At 35.6% G+C, this 16,536-nt stretch overlaps 1 protein-coding gene across 6 annotated transcripts in view; it reads left to right on the top strand.

Moving 5' to 3' along the window:
- ASXL2 (ASXL transcriptional regulator 2) overlaps positions 1-16,536 on the top strand; it is a 125,602-nt gene that overhangs the window by 60,727 nt on the left and 48,339 nt on the right. For 4 of the 6 annotated variants that reach the window (XM_036262910.1, XM_036262912.1, XM_036262911.1 and 1 more), the window contains 2 exons: positions 3,507-3,615; positions 7,563-7,713. In XM_036262910.1, the coding sequence (XP_036118803.1) occupies positions 3,507-3,615; positions 7,563-7,713 (260 nt within the window). Of the gene's footprint in view, positions 1-3,505; positions 3,616-7,562; positions 7,714-16,536 lie in introns of those variants that run through there. The other 2 variants (XM_036262915.1, XM_036262914.1) reach the window with 2 other exon arrangements.

The raw sequence follows: 16,536 nt of genomic DNA, 5'->3' as shown, positions 1-16,536 counted from the left end.
CATTTATTTTAGTGCTTGCAATCTGGAGGTTTTCTCTCTTTAAAACATAGACAACTTCCTGAATATTTTACTTGTGTCACTCCAATTCCCTTACAGAACTAAAAATAAATGAACCATTTAATATGATTTTTAGCTCCAAGGCCAGCTTCCCAAACTGTATTCATAAAGATACTGATGAATGATTTAACTACAGTGGAAAGCAAGAAAAAGTTTTAACGAAAGAGTTTATAATGGTCTATTATAAATACAAAGAATTTCCAGTGAATTAAAAACCTACCAAGTTTATTTATTAATTTAGTGATTCCTAAGCTCACTATTTTCCAACATAAGGATGCTGTTGAGTTAAATTTTGTTCTGTGTGCTGTCAGGTAAACGTGTCATAAATATCAGTTCTTGCTTTTAAAGTTATTTGGTGCTGAATTTTTAGTTTGTATGTGGATAATAATTATAGGAAGGTGTGTGTGTGTGTGTAGGTATATGTATAAGTGTATCAGGTGAATGAAAGTCTTGTAAGTTCATTATCTTTTTTACATTTAAAGTTGCCCTGAAATAGGGCATTAAAGCATTTGTTAAGGGAGCTAGATGACTACTTTTCTTTTAACTTTGAAAGTCTGAGTCTTTTATTTAATCATATTGAAATTCAAGGGCTTGAGCTTTGAAGGGTAAATATAGAGTGTATATAATACAATTCAGTCAGAGATAGGGAAGCTGATTAAGGCCTAGTTTTGACAAGGCTATTCTGTTGGAGAGAATACAGGAAAATGAAGAAGAGAGCGGGATTAGAGATTTGGCAGGGTAATCTACTATTGCAAGGTGAACCATCTCTAGGATTAAATAAATTAGACTGATGAAGTCCCTTAAAGCTCTTATCAAAGGCTTGAAATGGGGTAATAATTACTGGAGAACACTGGTGAATTTTGAAGGTGCATTATAAAAGTTCCTTATACTAAATTTCTTTAAATTGGTTGCAGGAAGGGATGCCAGTGAGGAGAACTAGAAATTTGAAAAGTAGTAGACTTCAGGGTTTCATGAAGAGTCTTAAATTGCTTGAAGGGCTATCATATGGAATAATGAAAAAATAATGTTAAACTTTTTCCCCCCATTTACAAAGATAATTTATTGCAAGGTCATTTTGGAAAATTAAAACAGTACAGAAAATCACAAAGAGGAAGGAAAGGATCCTCCTAGATTTTTCTACCATGATAACCACCGATTTCTAACATGAAATCAGGAGTAATAAATGGAGTTATAGGAAGACATATTTGGCTTAGTATAAGGAAGAATTTATGAGTAATTGGAAATGCTTGAGGATGTAGTGAGTCTCCGTCACCTTATATGTTTGTTACTCTCTTATATGTTTGTAAAAGCCTTTATAATTCTATTTGAAAGTATACTTCGATATAGCAAACTTTGAAGTTATCATCAAAATGTCATGATTGTTTTTATGTTGATATTCTAAGTGAAAAGCTAATTTCCCCCCAAAGATCCTTATCATATAATTGAAATGATAAAAATGTTGGTGATATGATCTTCATACTCATTCTAAAACCACTAAATCTTCCCACTTTCTTCATCTTGGCTTGTCTCCTGATCTTTGAATGTTATTTATAGGCATCCCCTTTCTTTATACTTGTGGTCATCTGTGACTGATTTTTTTTTTTTTTGAGTATGTCTGTTGGACTTGGTCAACAAACACCTTGTTATTCAATATGTGTTTTCTCTTTGACTGGAAATCTTTCACTTCAATCTGTGTATAGTTTACCCCTCTTGCCTGCTGTTCTAGTTTTTGTTTTGTTTTCAATAGTGTGCCCTATGACAAAGGAAGTGATATTGTAAAAGAGCCCTACTCTTTTTCAGAAGTTACACTGCTATAATAATTTATGTATTTTTAGACTATTTACTCTAATGTTTTTGTGATACCTGGTAACTAAAATAAAAGCTAATAATGAAAAAGAAAACACCTGAAATTCACTAAACAAGAATAACCATTGTTTATTACATTTAATTGAAGAAACTAAGAAAATTACTATACTTCAGTTTTTTTGTGTTTTTCTTTCTTGAGTCTTTTGTTGTTATTGTTGTTCTTGTTACTCCTCACCTGAGGATACTTTTCCATTGATTTTTAGAGAGAGTAGAAAGGAGGAAGGGAGAGAGAGCCAAACTGACAGGGCTGTACTTCAGTTTTTTCACTGAAGTATATTAATATCCAAAGTTGGAAAAAAAAGAAAATTTTAAAATTCTGAAGGTGTGTTGTCATTTTTAAACAAAGTTGAAAAAATATAAAAAAAATTTACATTTCTCTTATATTACCATAATTGCAACTGTTTACTTTTTTCTCATTTAAACTATTTTCTCCATTACTGGGTTATTATTTTATTTATTAAAAAAATTTTTTTTCTTTATTGATTTCTAGAGAGAGAGGAAGGGAGAGAGAGAGAGAAACATCGATGAAAGAGAACATCGATTGGCCACCTCCTGCGTGCCTGCCCCCCCACTGGGGATTGGACCCACAGCCTGGGCATGTGTCCTGAAGTGGTATCAAACCAGTGACCTCTTGGCACATGGGTTGATACTCAAACACTGAGCCATACCAGCTGGGCAGGGTTATTATTATTTTAAAAAATAGTTTTATTGATTTTCCAAGAGAGAGGAAAGGAGAGGGAGAGAGACGGATAAACATAGATGCCAGAGTGGAACTTCCATCAGCTGCCTCCTGCACACCCTCTACTGGGAATTGAGCCAGAAGCCAGGGCTTGTGTCCTAACTGGGAATCAAACCAGCAGCCTTTTGGTGTACAGGACATTGCTCTAACCAATTGAGCCATCCAGCCAGGGCTTAACCAGGCTTTTACATAGAAGATCAAGAACTATTCCAAAGCCTACTTTTAAGTGATCTCATAATAGGTCTAAATACAAGAGATCAGCAAAATATATACAAATAGAGATTCATGTTGTACACCTGAAACTATATGTCAGTTATATTGCAAAAAATAAAAATAAAATGTGTTTATTTTACAACTCAGATTTAGTCTGCTGCAGCAGTGAACAAGGAGATTAATATCTTTCATTTGAATCTGTTTGTGTTCTTTTCCCCTTTATTTGACTTGTGGATATTTAAAGCTCGTGCTTAATGAAATTAGAGTCTTTAAAAAGAACAAACTCGGCGTTAGTGAGGTATAATTGACAAAATTTTAAGTGAAATAGAATCTTTACATATTATATTTGTGATACTTTCGTGAGATAAGTTTTTCTTGGCTTAAATGTTAGATATTGGATGAGAATTAAGAAAATTAAGGAATTATCTTTTGTTTAGATATGTGAAAATGATTTCTACATCCATTTTCTTTGTGCCAGCCTCTCTGTAGATTGATAGACTTATTATAGCTTATAAAATGTATTTATGCCAAATGAATGTTGATCAGTTAAATTTATCTTAAGTCAGTGTTACATTAGATACTTGGAGACAGAAACTAATATTGTGGATTTTTTGTGTTTTGTTTTTTGCAGTGGGACTTCCCCTCTTGCATGCTTGAACGCAATGTTGCATACAAACTCCCGAGGTGAAGAGGGCATCTTCTATAAGGTTCCAGGTAGAATGGGAGTATATACTTTGAAGGTAAATATTTTTGGAGTCATTTAAAAAGTAAATCATTAAGTGACTACATATTAATAATATTTGTGTCATAGAGGACAGAATTCTGTTTTGAAGAGCTTATTTTTAGGAAAAGGTAATATTTTCGACCCTGTATTTTTATTTATATATGTATATATATATATATATTCTTTTTTTTTTTTTTACTAATCTGTAACCATCTGTAGGTTGATCAGAGAAGTCAGTTTATTTTTCATTGTATATGATAATATTGTCTTGAAAGGATGAAATGAAAATGGCTTCGACTAACTTTTTCAAGGGCCTCATATATGAATAATAATGAGTGTTACTGTGGAGCGTATAGCCTTGATGCTTTATAGTATCTTCTTATTTAATTCTCCATTACAGTTTAGAGTTGTAGTTATTATTCTTTTTTTGTAATGGAGAAAGCTGAAGTTCAGAAGATTGGATTTTGTTACTGGCCAAAAAGTATCAGAATCAGAACCCAGATCCGATTGAATTCCCAAGCCCATGTTCTTTTTACCATAGTGGGCTTAGTGCTTTTTAATCTGTACACTGAGAAGAGACCTTGACCTGTCAGTGTCCTTTCAGTTACAAATATGAAGACCAACTCAAATGATCTTGAGTAAAACAGAATTTATTAGTTTAGATAACTAAAAATTCTAGAGAAACTCAACCCTGATCCAGGAGTTCAAATGATGTTATTAGGGATTTGTAGCAAGTGATAATAGGGATGTTATCAGGTCTCTCCACTTTCTTCATTCTCAGGCAGGCTCTCTCCTCATTGTACATGACTTTACTCCCAACCCCTGCTCTGCAAGCTGTAAGTCTGGAGAGGCGAGAATCTCAGGAACTAAAGCAGGAACCTTCAGTTAGCTTTGTTTTGGCTTAACTAGTTTTACTTGGCTCATGTATTCCTGAATTGATCGCTGTTGTCAACTGTGTTGATCTTATTGACCACTCTTAGGTTCATGATTACCCTTGATGTGAGGGTGAGGTTAAGCCCGCTCATGTCAGATGAATTCAAAAGAGGGGTTGTTTCCCAAAGGGAATTTATTAGCAGGAGAATTAATCCTTAGCATGTGATGACTGTCCATGTTTTCGTGGGACTCTGTCCCTGTTAACTTTTTAGCTTAGAACTGCAGTTATCACTATGCTCAGTGGTTGTATGTAACCCACTAACATGAAAAAGATCTAATTTACCTATAATACCTCCTTTTTATACACTTTGTTGAACTTCTTGGGGTTACAAGGCTGTAGTACCACATGGAGTTTTCTGCATTTCTTTTAGGTTTTAGCGTTCTAGACTTTCTGTATTGTTGATAACTTTTATTAAATGCATACTCCATGCTGGATATTGTAGATGCAATAAAGAAGGATTAACTTGTGACCCTTGAGCTCTTGAAACTCACATAGTTATTGAAATAATTGTACATTGACAAAACGTAACTGTGATATAAAGTACTGTTATGGTATAGAGAAAGATTAATTTTAAATAAAGGGATCTAGAAAATTTTTGTGTATTTGTTTGTTTTTGTTTTTTAAACTTGTAAGATTTGAGTTGAGCTTTGGCAGATAAGCAATGTGAAGAGGGTTTTCAAGGACATGGGAATAGTTTAAGGAAAGGCATAGCTAGAAGGATTTAGGATGGACTTGAAAGTAGAATAAATTGGAGTGATTAGACCATAATCTGTGTGTGGGCTAGTGTGATAAGGAGTCAAGGTAATGATCAAACTTTGAGGCTTTTGAAAACCTGATTGAGCAGTTTGAGAGAGAGAGGGAGGAGGAGGAGGATAAGGAAGAGAAGGAGGAGAAGAAGGAGAATGGGAAGATAGGAGAGGAGAAAGAAGAGAGAGACTGTATTTGAATTGAGGAGATGGCAGAGGTTATTCAGGAGAATAGCATGATCAAATCTATATTTAGGAAGATAAGTAGGATATGTGTAAGGGTAAAACAGGAAAACTTGTCAAAAATATGGTTATGTTTATTTGAAAGAGATAATTGGCCTGAAGTACAAAAGTTGTAAAAGAGATGGAGGCAAAAGACATTAGAGAAATAAAAATATACACTATATGGAGTGAGTAAAAGAAGGGATGAGCCCTGACCAATTTGGCTCGGCAGTAGAGCTTTGGCCCGTGGACCAGAGAGTCTCGGGTTCGATTACAGTCAAGGGCACATACCTTGGTTGCGGTTCAGTCCCCAGCTCTGGTTGGGGTCATGTGGGAGGCCAATTGATGTGTTTCTCTCACATTGATCTTTCTCTTTCTCTCACCTACTCTATCTGAAAAATAAAAATGGAAAAAAGTATCCTGAGGTGAGGATTTAAAAAAAAAGAAGGGGTGAAATGATTCTAAGATTTGGGGCATGAATAGTTGAACTAGGAGGGACCATAAGTTTAAGAAAAGAAGTTAGTTATATTTGTATGTAAAATACTTGTTGATCCTGCATTTTGAAGGAAAGAATAGAAAAATATGGGGTATGTGTTTTTAATAAAGTGTGTAACGTAAGAAATATCATTAGGATATAAACATAAGTGTAAAAGAACAGTTAACTAGATCAGAGTTTATAAGTGCTGGTTGTAGGTAAGAGGGTCACTTGTCAGGATTATTTTTATCTGATTAGAAAAATAAATTATGTCTTGGCCAGTGATTCAGTGGTTAGAGCATCAGCCCAACATGAAGGCTTAGAGGCTCAATTCCTGGTCAAGGACACGTACCTGGGTTGCAGGTTTGATCCCTGGCCTCATTTGGGGTGTTGGGTGGGAGGCAACCAGTCTCATGTTGATGCCCCCTCCTCCCCACTTTCTCTGGAAATCAATGAAAAAGATATCCTTGGGAGAGGATTAACAAAAAGAAAAGAAAAATAAATTATGTGGGAAAATAAAAAATTTATTGAGAGGAAAAATAATTCATACTTTTATAACTTAAAAGTAACATTATTTATATGTGTATATTTTTATGTAGTACATAAATTAATAGTAGCTAATATTTATTGAGCTTCTATCATATGCCAGCCACTATTTTTCATTTATTAACTCATATAATTTCAGAATGGTCTTTTAAGGTAGGTACTTTTATACCTATCTTATAGACAGGGAAATGGAGGCATGAGAGGTTAAGACTTTGATGAAGGCTACACAATTAGGAGATGATAAAGCCCGAATTGAAACCCAGAAAGTGTATTTTTTTGGTGTGTGTGTGTGGTACATGCCCCTAGCAGGAACCGAACCCAGGACTCTCAGGTCCGTAGGCCGACACTTAACCACTGAGCCAAACTGGCCAGGGCAAAACCCAGAAAGTCTTAATTTCCTAGTTGTTGACCTTACAATTATCCTATTATATCTCTCACATACTGTGCTGACACAGGTATCTTTTCTAACATTCTCATGATCCAGTGCAGAAATCAGATTCATGTGATTTAAAAAAAAAAGATTAATTTGTATTTGATTCTTGCCAATTACTAACCAATATTAGGAACCAGTTAGATCCAAATAATGGATTATCTTTGGCTACCCAGGCTCTCGATTGAAGTCACAATACATAATGGTACTAATATACACACAAATATATATATAATATATATTACAAGGATGATGGGTGTACACATGCTTTACAAAATTTTTATTATGTATTTCTTTTTAAAATCCTGAGCATATAATCATTTATTGACCTGACTTATATATACCAAGTTCTCATCTAATTTAAGTCTCTGTTGTTGCCTGTATACGATTGCATGTAAATTTTTTACCTTTGGGTATAGATAGAAACATTAGCTAATTTGACCCAAAGAAGAGAGTCAACAGGGATTCAGAAAATTTTGTTGGTTCTGTTGAATACTATAATACTAAAAATTAATCAGCACAGTTAAATTACAGCAATACATATCAGAGACTTAATTCCTATTTGCTGAAATGGAAATGATTAATCCTAATTGGATGCCTACATTTTCAGAAAGATGTGCCGGATGGGGTGAAAGAGCTATCAGAAGGTTCAGAAGAAAGCAGTGATGGTCAGTCAGATTCCCAGAGTTCTGAGAACAGCAGCAGCAGCAGTGATGGTGGCAGCAACAAGGAGGGAAAAAAGAACAGGTGGAAAAGGAAAGGTAAATCCACCTGATCCCTCACTAAAGTACTGAACACTATAGGACAAATGCCGTTGTTACTAGTTCCTCTTTTTTCAGACGCCAGGTTAGTTAGTCTCCTTCCCTTACCCTTTAGATCAGTGCTGTCCAATAGAATTTCCTGCTGTCGCGGAAGTGTTCTGTATCTATGCTGTCCAGCTCAACAAAGTAGCCATTAGTTGCATATGTCTATTGAGCATTTGAAATATGGCAAGTGTGACCAAGGAACGGAATTTTACATTTTATTTTAACTTAAATTTTAACCACTTATAGCTAGTGGTTACCACATTGGACAACATGGCTCTAAGTTTTACCTGGGTTTATTTTCAGCTCTTGGTCATTTATAGCTTTTTTTTAGGATGCTCTGATTTTATTTGCCCCTTTATTTCTCTCCTAAAATGTGAGCACTTACTACTTTAACAACTCCCTTCTTAGTAGGAAGAGAATGCTTTTCATTTCTCTTAGCAAAGAGTAAATTTAGTCTTCTGGTCTTTTCTCTCATCCCCTACTTGGTGTCTGCTTCATAGCTTACTCAAAAACTTTAAGGAATAGTGTCTTTGTTGCCACAGCTTCCCTGGGATATTTCCACTTAAGGATACATTTTATTACCTACGCTTGCTAATTATCTGTAGCTTCTTGTCAGAGTCTTGAAGACGGCAAATTGTTTTTTTCACGAAACTATTAATAAATTTAGCTGTATGTGGCAGGGTAGATTTTAAGCCAACTCATGATGATTCCTTTATAAGGACTAATATAAGGATTTATTTTTACTCTGGACTGATTTTCCAGAGCAAAATGGACATCCAAGAGTTTTCTTAGCCTGGATATCCTCTTAGATTTGTGTTTTAGGTGAGCTGTCTTTGGATATAGAAACTAGAGTTATATTTTTTGGAATTCTTGGCTCGTTAATTTTAAGTGCTTTTAGGACTATTGGTGTAGAACTAGATCAGAAAAATAGTCTTATTTACTAGCATCCCTGTATTAATGTGTGTGCTACTCCTGGAGAAAATTGAGAAAATTGGTGGTATCATCTGGGTTCTCTGGTAAAGCTATATGTAACATGTGCAATTTAGGCAGATTTTTGATTGTGAGGATTTTAGCTTTAAGATTATAACCACTTGGTGAGCAAGACCTCGAATGCTAGTAATGAATGGAATAAAGGCAAGACAAAGCCAGAACCTGTGATGAATTATTCTGATATATGTATTTTAAAGCAATCCCTGTCAATGGTGAAAGGAGGTATTGTCCAGGCCTAAATTCCTTATGCAATAAGGACCTTTTTTGGAAGGGGAGAGCCAAAAAATGCTCTTTCTCTTGCCCTGGCCAGTTTGGCTCAGTGGTAGAGCATCAGCCCATGGACCAGTGAGTCACGGGATCAATTCTGGGATCAATCCTTGGTTGTGATTTGTCCCCAGCCCTGGTTAGGATCATGTGGGAGGCAACCAGTCGATGTGTCCTTCTCACATCGATGTTTCTCTATCTCTCCCTCCCACTCTATCTGAAGATAAATAAAAGTATTTCCTCGGGTGAGGATTAAAAAGTAAAATAAAAAATAAAAGCTCTGTGCCTCCCCAGTTTCAACCTTTTAAGTTTGGAAATTGTTGATCTAAGATTAGGAACTAGTCCAAGTCATTAGGTTAGAGAAACAGCAAGATTCATAATTACTAGATGTGTCTGGAAACAGGGAAATCAGTATTAAAGAAAACTGGACTAATAAACTGGAAACAAAATCATGGTCTTAGAGGTCTTGACTTTTCGGTAGCCACATATATTGCAGTAGTTGTTTTGATGTTAATGTGGTTGTTAAAAGCTGTCTTTAAGAATTTAAGGTAAATGTGTTATGATATAGAAGATCTAAGAAATAACAATATTCAGTAGCTTATGAGGCAGATTAAAGTAGCATAACCGTGCCCAGTACTCAGCATAATAATAGAAGATACTAAGAGCAAGGTAATCGCAAAATTAGAATTGTTGTTCAGATAAATTGTTTTGAACAATTTGATTCATTCTTTTTTTAAAAAATTTTTTTCCTTTATTGATTTTTAGAGAGAGAGGAAGTGAAAGGGAGAGAGAGATAGAAACATTGATGAAACATCGATGAGAGATAACATTGATTGGCTGCCTCCACATGCCCCCCACTGGGGGTTGGGCCCACAATCTGGGCATGTGTCCTGGTTAGGAATCAAACTGGCAACCTCTTGATGCATGGGTCGATGCTCAACCACTGAGCCACACCGGCTGGACGATTCATTCTTTTTCTAAAAATTGTCACAGTATTGAATATTTATCCTCAGTTTACATTACAATAAAATGTTCTGTCAAGATCTTTTCTGATTCTAGGTAGTCTATTAAACCGAGAGTAGAATGGGCTGTGTGTGGTGTTTGGAAGTGGAGGAGAGAGGTGCACATGATGTCATGTGGAATTCATGTTTACTCCAGCAGCTCTCATATTCTTCAGTGGATTAATGCTGAGATACCAATAATGAAGAATGATTTAGTCTTTCACGGGTCATACATACAGCATAGCTATGTACGTTTTTAGGTATATATTATATATTTATAAATGTTTTTGTAGCCCAGTGCAAATTAAAGTAGAACATTTGTAGTTAGCAGTTATAGAAGCAGCATGCAGTACTAAATCAATTGCAGTTAATAAAGGTAAAGCAAATTAATTGTGCCGATTCCTTCTTATATAGGGCTTTTACTCTCAGTTTGACATCACTGTATTTCAAATGCATTGTAAGACAGGAAGAACATTGAGATAGTATCAAAACCCACTTCCTTTTATGTACAAAAATAAAGAGCTCAGACAGCAAAACTGATACTTCTAGTTGAAAATCGATAGAAGCTCTCTTGATATAGTTGTACTTTCCAGCCAAATAAGAATAGAGAACAGAACTTTGAAATGCAGCCCAATATTAAAACTAGTTTGATTTCCATGTAAAGTGGAAGAACTTAGAAGCTTGAAGTTTTGGTTCGTAATTTTCAGACAGGAAATAATGTTCAGAGAAGAGCTTTATGGAATTCCAAGCCAAGGTAAGGTGGAATGATTCCAGAAAAATGATTAAAATCAACATTTTCTGTTGCTTTTTTGGTAGAATCATAGCTAAGTAAGCCTTTGCCTTTTTCCCTAAATAAAATATAAATATTGCAGCATAAAGTAACTGCAAAGTATTATTTTTATTTTTCAATAGAGAAAAGTGTGTTAAATTTTGGTCTGCTGTTAAATATTACGTGAAATGTATCTTTTCACCTGTAAGGAATTACTATACTAATTCTTTCCAGCAGCATGGCCTAATGTTAATTTTACTGCCTATTCAGAACTACTTTAAATCAGGAATTTGATATGTATTGTGTTTTTAGTTAACATACCATAGGACTTCCCTGTCCTCTAGCATCATTTATATATATGTTAAGTTACTGAATGGGGATGATTACGTATATAAATATCTCCTTTAAAATGTATACTGGGGAGAAAAACTCCTTTGGGCAAAGTTAACTTATGTGGGGAGAGACCTTTGGGAAAGATGTTGTCTTTCTCCTCTGGAGTGGTTGGTGGCTGAGGTAGAGGTTTTAGCTTTGTTATGTATAAAAGATGATTACACTATTAGGACTGGAATAGTTAAGGTACCCAGAAGCAAGGGAAGGTATTCAGGTATGGCCTCTCCATCTTTGATTACGGGATTGTTTGAATACCATCAGAAGCCAGTCTGCCTAGTTTGGAGTAGACTACACTTACTGTGGGAAGAAGGGGCTAAAACAGTCTGTTGCTTCTCGAAATGAAATTCCTCTAAAGAAGGACTAGCGTGAAAATAAGAACTCTCCCTTCAGAGAAGGATTACTATTTTTGAAGATTAAAACAATTTTGGAAACTTCCATTGTTATCTTTTCAACTATTAATCCCTTAGCTATATAAAGCTAAGTTTTAATTTTTATATTACTCCTTCATTATTTCTGATAGTGTCTCTAATATTTCATTGGGGCCCATTGAATGTTATCAGGAGAAAATGTTGTCAGCGATTATTTACCGAAGCTTTAAATTCAAATGTATCTAGTACAAATAGTCCATATCCTATTGATGTTGTTCAATATACTTGCCATCCATTGAAATGGGAAATTCTCAATCCTTTATTATATTAAGTAGTGTCTTCTGAACATATACTCAGTGGTATATAAATATCTAACAACCTGAAACTACTTCAGGAAATTATGCAAAACTGGCTTTAATGAGCACCAAGTTTTAAAACTTGTTTTAAATGTTTTTTTCTGAAAAAACACTTATTTTTAAAGTTTTTCCCAGTAGGTTGCTCTTTGTGTATTTTGGGGGGGGTAAGGGATGTGACATTTTTTTAAAAATCAAATAAGTACCTGCTGATGTGATCTTTTGACCACAATTTGTTAATCTTTTGTTGTGTCTATATGTTCATATGAAAACAAACATTTTTGTTTCTAATCAGATACTAAGTATTTTTTTTTTTTTTTAATCCTTACCCGAGGACACTTTTGCATTCATCTTCAGATAGAGCTGGATGGAGAGAGGGAGGAAAAGGGAGGGAGAAACATCATTGTGAGAGAGAAACACCGAGTGGTTGCCACCCACACCACCCCAACCCCAGCCAGGGACAAACTACAATCTAAGTACATGGCCCTTAGCGGGAATCAAACCCAGGACTCTCTGGTCCACGGGTCGACGCTCTAACCGCTAGGCCAAACCAGTCAGGGCACTAAGTATGTTTTTTAAGTGAGTGCTTTTAATATGTTGAGCAGTTTGCATTGAGAAGTATTGTTAGGCCATTATTGATTTACAAAGCCAAAGAAACATCTCTATTTAAACTATTCGCTACATTTAATCTTTTCCCATTATGTACCATTTACCAGGTATTTTGGAAACCAATTTGAATAAGGTGTGGGTTCCACCCATATCTAGAAGTATGGAAAAATAAGCAGATAATTAGCAAATAATTTAATAAGTAACATGTGTTTATATTTATCATATATGACAGAATTATGAAGAGAGTAATAAACTTTACCTGGGTTAGTAAGTATTGTATGAGATATAGAAAAGTTTAATGTACTGTTCTTTCCTTGAGAGTATAATTTCTAGTGAAGATAAGATACATCATGGAAGGAAAATATATATAAAGGCAAGAAGGTGGAAGTGTGTGTACAATGTTTTCAGGAAACCATAGGAAAAGTATGACTGGAAGAGGGGATTTATGGAAAAAAAAGGAGGAAATATGTTGGGATCAGACTCTTAATCTATACTGCTAGTCTCTACTTATTTATAGGTTATAGGTGTTCATAAAGTAATTTCTTAGAAAAATTAAGATATGTAACATAGATCAGAGAATGGCAACACTGCTGACTCAAATTTTCATAGCCACATACCAAAAGGAACACGATTTTTATTTATAGACCTTTATCTATTGATTTCATCCTCTTGTCTAGTTAATATCTGAGTTAATATACTACTTCTTTGTTTTTTTTTTTCTACTCAACAGAATCATTTTAGTTCAGTTTATTTCTAATCATTGGTATATAGGTTGAAAGAATTCATTTCCATTCTACTCTCTCAGTTCTCTTATACCTTGTTTTATTGTGCTTCACTTTATTGCCCTTCACAGATACAGCGTTTTGGGTTTTTTTTTGTTTTTTTTTTTAACAAACTGAATGTTTGACAACCCTGCATTGAGCAAGTCTGTCGGTGCCATTTTTCTTAAAGCACTTATTTGCTTTTTGTGTCACATTTTGGTAATTCTCACAATATTTCAGACTTTTTTGTTATCACTATATTTGTTATGGTAATCTGTAATGTTGCTATTGTAATTGTTTTGGGGCACCACGAGCTATATCCATGTAAGATGGTGAACTTAACCGATAAATACTATGTGTGGCCCTGGCCGGTTTAGCTCAGCGGTAGAGCATCGGCCTGCGGTCCAGAGAGACTGGGGTTTGGTTCCTGCTAAGGGCATGTACCTCGGTTGCAGTTTGTCCCTGGCCCTGGTTGGGTCAGCCACTCGATGTGTTCCTTTCACGTCGATGTTTCTCTCTCTCTCTCTCTCTCTCTCTCTCTCTCTCTCTCTCTCTCCCCCTCCCCACTCTATCTGAACGAAAAATGGAAAAATGTCCTTGAGTGAGGATTTAAAAAAAAATGCAATGTGTGTTCTGACAGCTCCACCAACTGGCCATTCCTCCTCTCTTTCTCTCCGTGAGCCCTCTCTATTCCTTGAAACACTATAATACTGGAATTAGGCCAATTAATAACCCTGCAGTGGCCTTTTAAATGTTCAAAGGAGGAGTTTCACTTCCCTCACTTTACATCAAAAAGTAGCGATACTAAGCTTAGTGAGGAAGGCATGTCCAAAGCTGAGATAGGCCAAAAGCTAGGTCTCTTGCACCAAACATTTAGTCAGATTTGTGAATGCAAAGGTAAAGTTTGTGAAGGAAATTGAAAGTGCTACTCCAGTGAACACGTGGGTGATAATAAAATTGAACAGTCTTATTTCAGATATGGAAAAAGTTATAGTGGTCTGGATGGAAGATCAAACCAGACACAAGATTTTCTTAAGCCAAAGCCCAATTCAGAGCAAGGCCCTAAGTTGCTTCAATTCTGTGAAATCTGGAAGAAGTGAGGAAGCTGCAGGAAAAAAGTACATTTGTTTATGAAGTTTAAGAAAAGCAGCAGTCTCTATAACATAAAAGTGCAAGGTAAAACAGCAAGTGCTGATATAGAAGCTATAGCAAATTATCCGGAAGATCTAGGTAAGATAATTAATGAAGGTGGCTACACTAAACAACAGATTTTCAGTGTTGACAGAACAGCCTTATATTGAAAGAAGATGTCATCTAAGAGTTTCATAGCCAGAGAGAAGTCAATGGCTGGCTTCAAAGAACAGGTTGACTCTTTTGTTAGGAGCTAATGCAGCTGGTGACTAAGTTGAAGCCTGCGCTTATTTACCATTTTGAAAATTCCAGGGCGCTTAAGAATTATGCTAAATCTACTCTGCCTATGCTCTCTATATGGAACAACAAAGCCTGATGATAGAACTTCTGTTTACATAGTTTATTGAATATTTTAAGCCCACTGTTGTGACCTACTGCTCAGTAAAAGTTTTTGTTCAAAATATGCCTGCACATTGATAATACACCCTACCTCATCGTCCAAGCACTCTGATGGAGATGAACAACAAGAATAATGTTTTCATGTCTGCTAACACAACATCCTATCTTTTAAGTCTCATTATTTAAGAAATATTTTTTTTCATGAGGTTATAGCTAACATAGTGATTTCTCTTATGGTTCTGGGCAAAGGAAATGGAAAATCTTCCAAAATGGATTCACCATTCTAGATGCTGTTAAGGACATTTGTGATATAGGGGAAGAGGTCAAAATATCAACATTACCAGGAGTTTGGAAGAAGCTGATTCCAACCCTCTTGTATAACTTTGAGGGGTTCAAGTCTTCAGTGGAGAAATTAATGGCAGATGTGGTGCAAATAGCAAGAGAACTAGTACTAGAAGTAAAACCTGACGATGTGATTGAACTGCTGCAACCTCATGATAAAACTTCAGTGGATGAGAAGTTGCTTCTGTGGATGATCAAAGAAAGTAGTTTCTTGAGATAGAATCTACTCCTGATGAAGATGCTATGAAGATTGTTGAAATGACCACAAAGAACTTAGAATATTACATAAACTTAGTTGATAAAGCAGAGGCAGGGTTTGGGAGGATTGACTCCAATTTTGAAAAGTTCTGTGGGTAAAATGCTGTCAAACAATATTGTATGCTATAGAGAAATCGTTCATGAAGGGAAGAATCACTTGATACAGCAAACTTCATTATGGCCACAGTTACCTCATTTTTCAGCAACCACCACTCTGATCAGTCAGCAACCATCAACACTGAAGCAGGACTCTCCAACAACAAAATTACAACTTGCTGAAGACTCAGATGATGGTGAACATTTTTTAGCAATAAAATATTTTTAAATTAAGGTATGTACATTGTTTTTTCAAAACGCTAATGTTGCCCTGGTCAGTTTTTCTCAGCAGTTAGCACATCAGCCCATGGACTGAAGGGTTGTGGATTCAATTCCGGGTCAAGAATACGTACCTGGGTTGTGGGTTTGATCCCCAGCTTCAGTTGGAGTCGATGTGTCTCTCTGTCATCCATGTTTGTCTCCCACTCCCTCTCCTACTCTCCCTCCCTTTCACTCTCTGGAAATTAGTGGAAAAAAGTATCCTTGGGTAAGGATTAACAACAACAAAAAATCTAATGTTGTGCACTTAATAGACTACAGTATACTATAAACATACTTTTATATACACCCGGAAATAAAAAATGTGTGCAACTCACTTTATTGCTGTGGTCTGAAACTGAACCTGCAATATTCCTGAGGTATGCCTGTATAGCATTATGTTAGAGGTATTTATCTCAGCACAAGTAAGCAAGAGAAAGCAGTTGGAACAGTAAACAGCAAGAAAAGGGAAAACTACCTCTATGTGCAGATGATTTGATTATATGACAAACTTAAAAATTGTATATCAGTGGAAATAAAAATTGATAAAGAACAGAATTTAGTAAAGAAGCAGGATGTGATACTGTTGTAAGTAGCTAGTTATTAATAATAGGAAAGGAGCAAAGGGAAGGCCAGAAATTAGAAGACTGTTGTTTGGGCAGCTTCACCAAGAAGCTGCAACTTTGCACTTCCCAGTGAACCACCAACCTATTCCCTGCAAAACACTGGGGGAAGGGATCCAACAAAGGGAAGACAGACACATGCCCAGTAAAGTTGGGGTGACAGAGG

This window comes from Molossus molossus, unplaced genomic scaffold, assembly GCF_014108415.1.
Source record: "Molossus molossus isolate mMolMol1 unplaced genomic scaffold, mMolMol1.p scaffold_m16_p_15, whole genome shotgun sequence".
Lineage (NCBI taxonomy): Eukaryota > Metazoa > Chordata > Mammalia > Chiroptera > Molossidae > Molossus > Molossus molossus.
The sequence above is the reverse complement of the archived record's forward strand: the minus strand, read 5'-3'. Positions and strand labels throughout refer to the sequence as shown.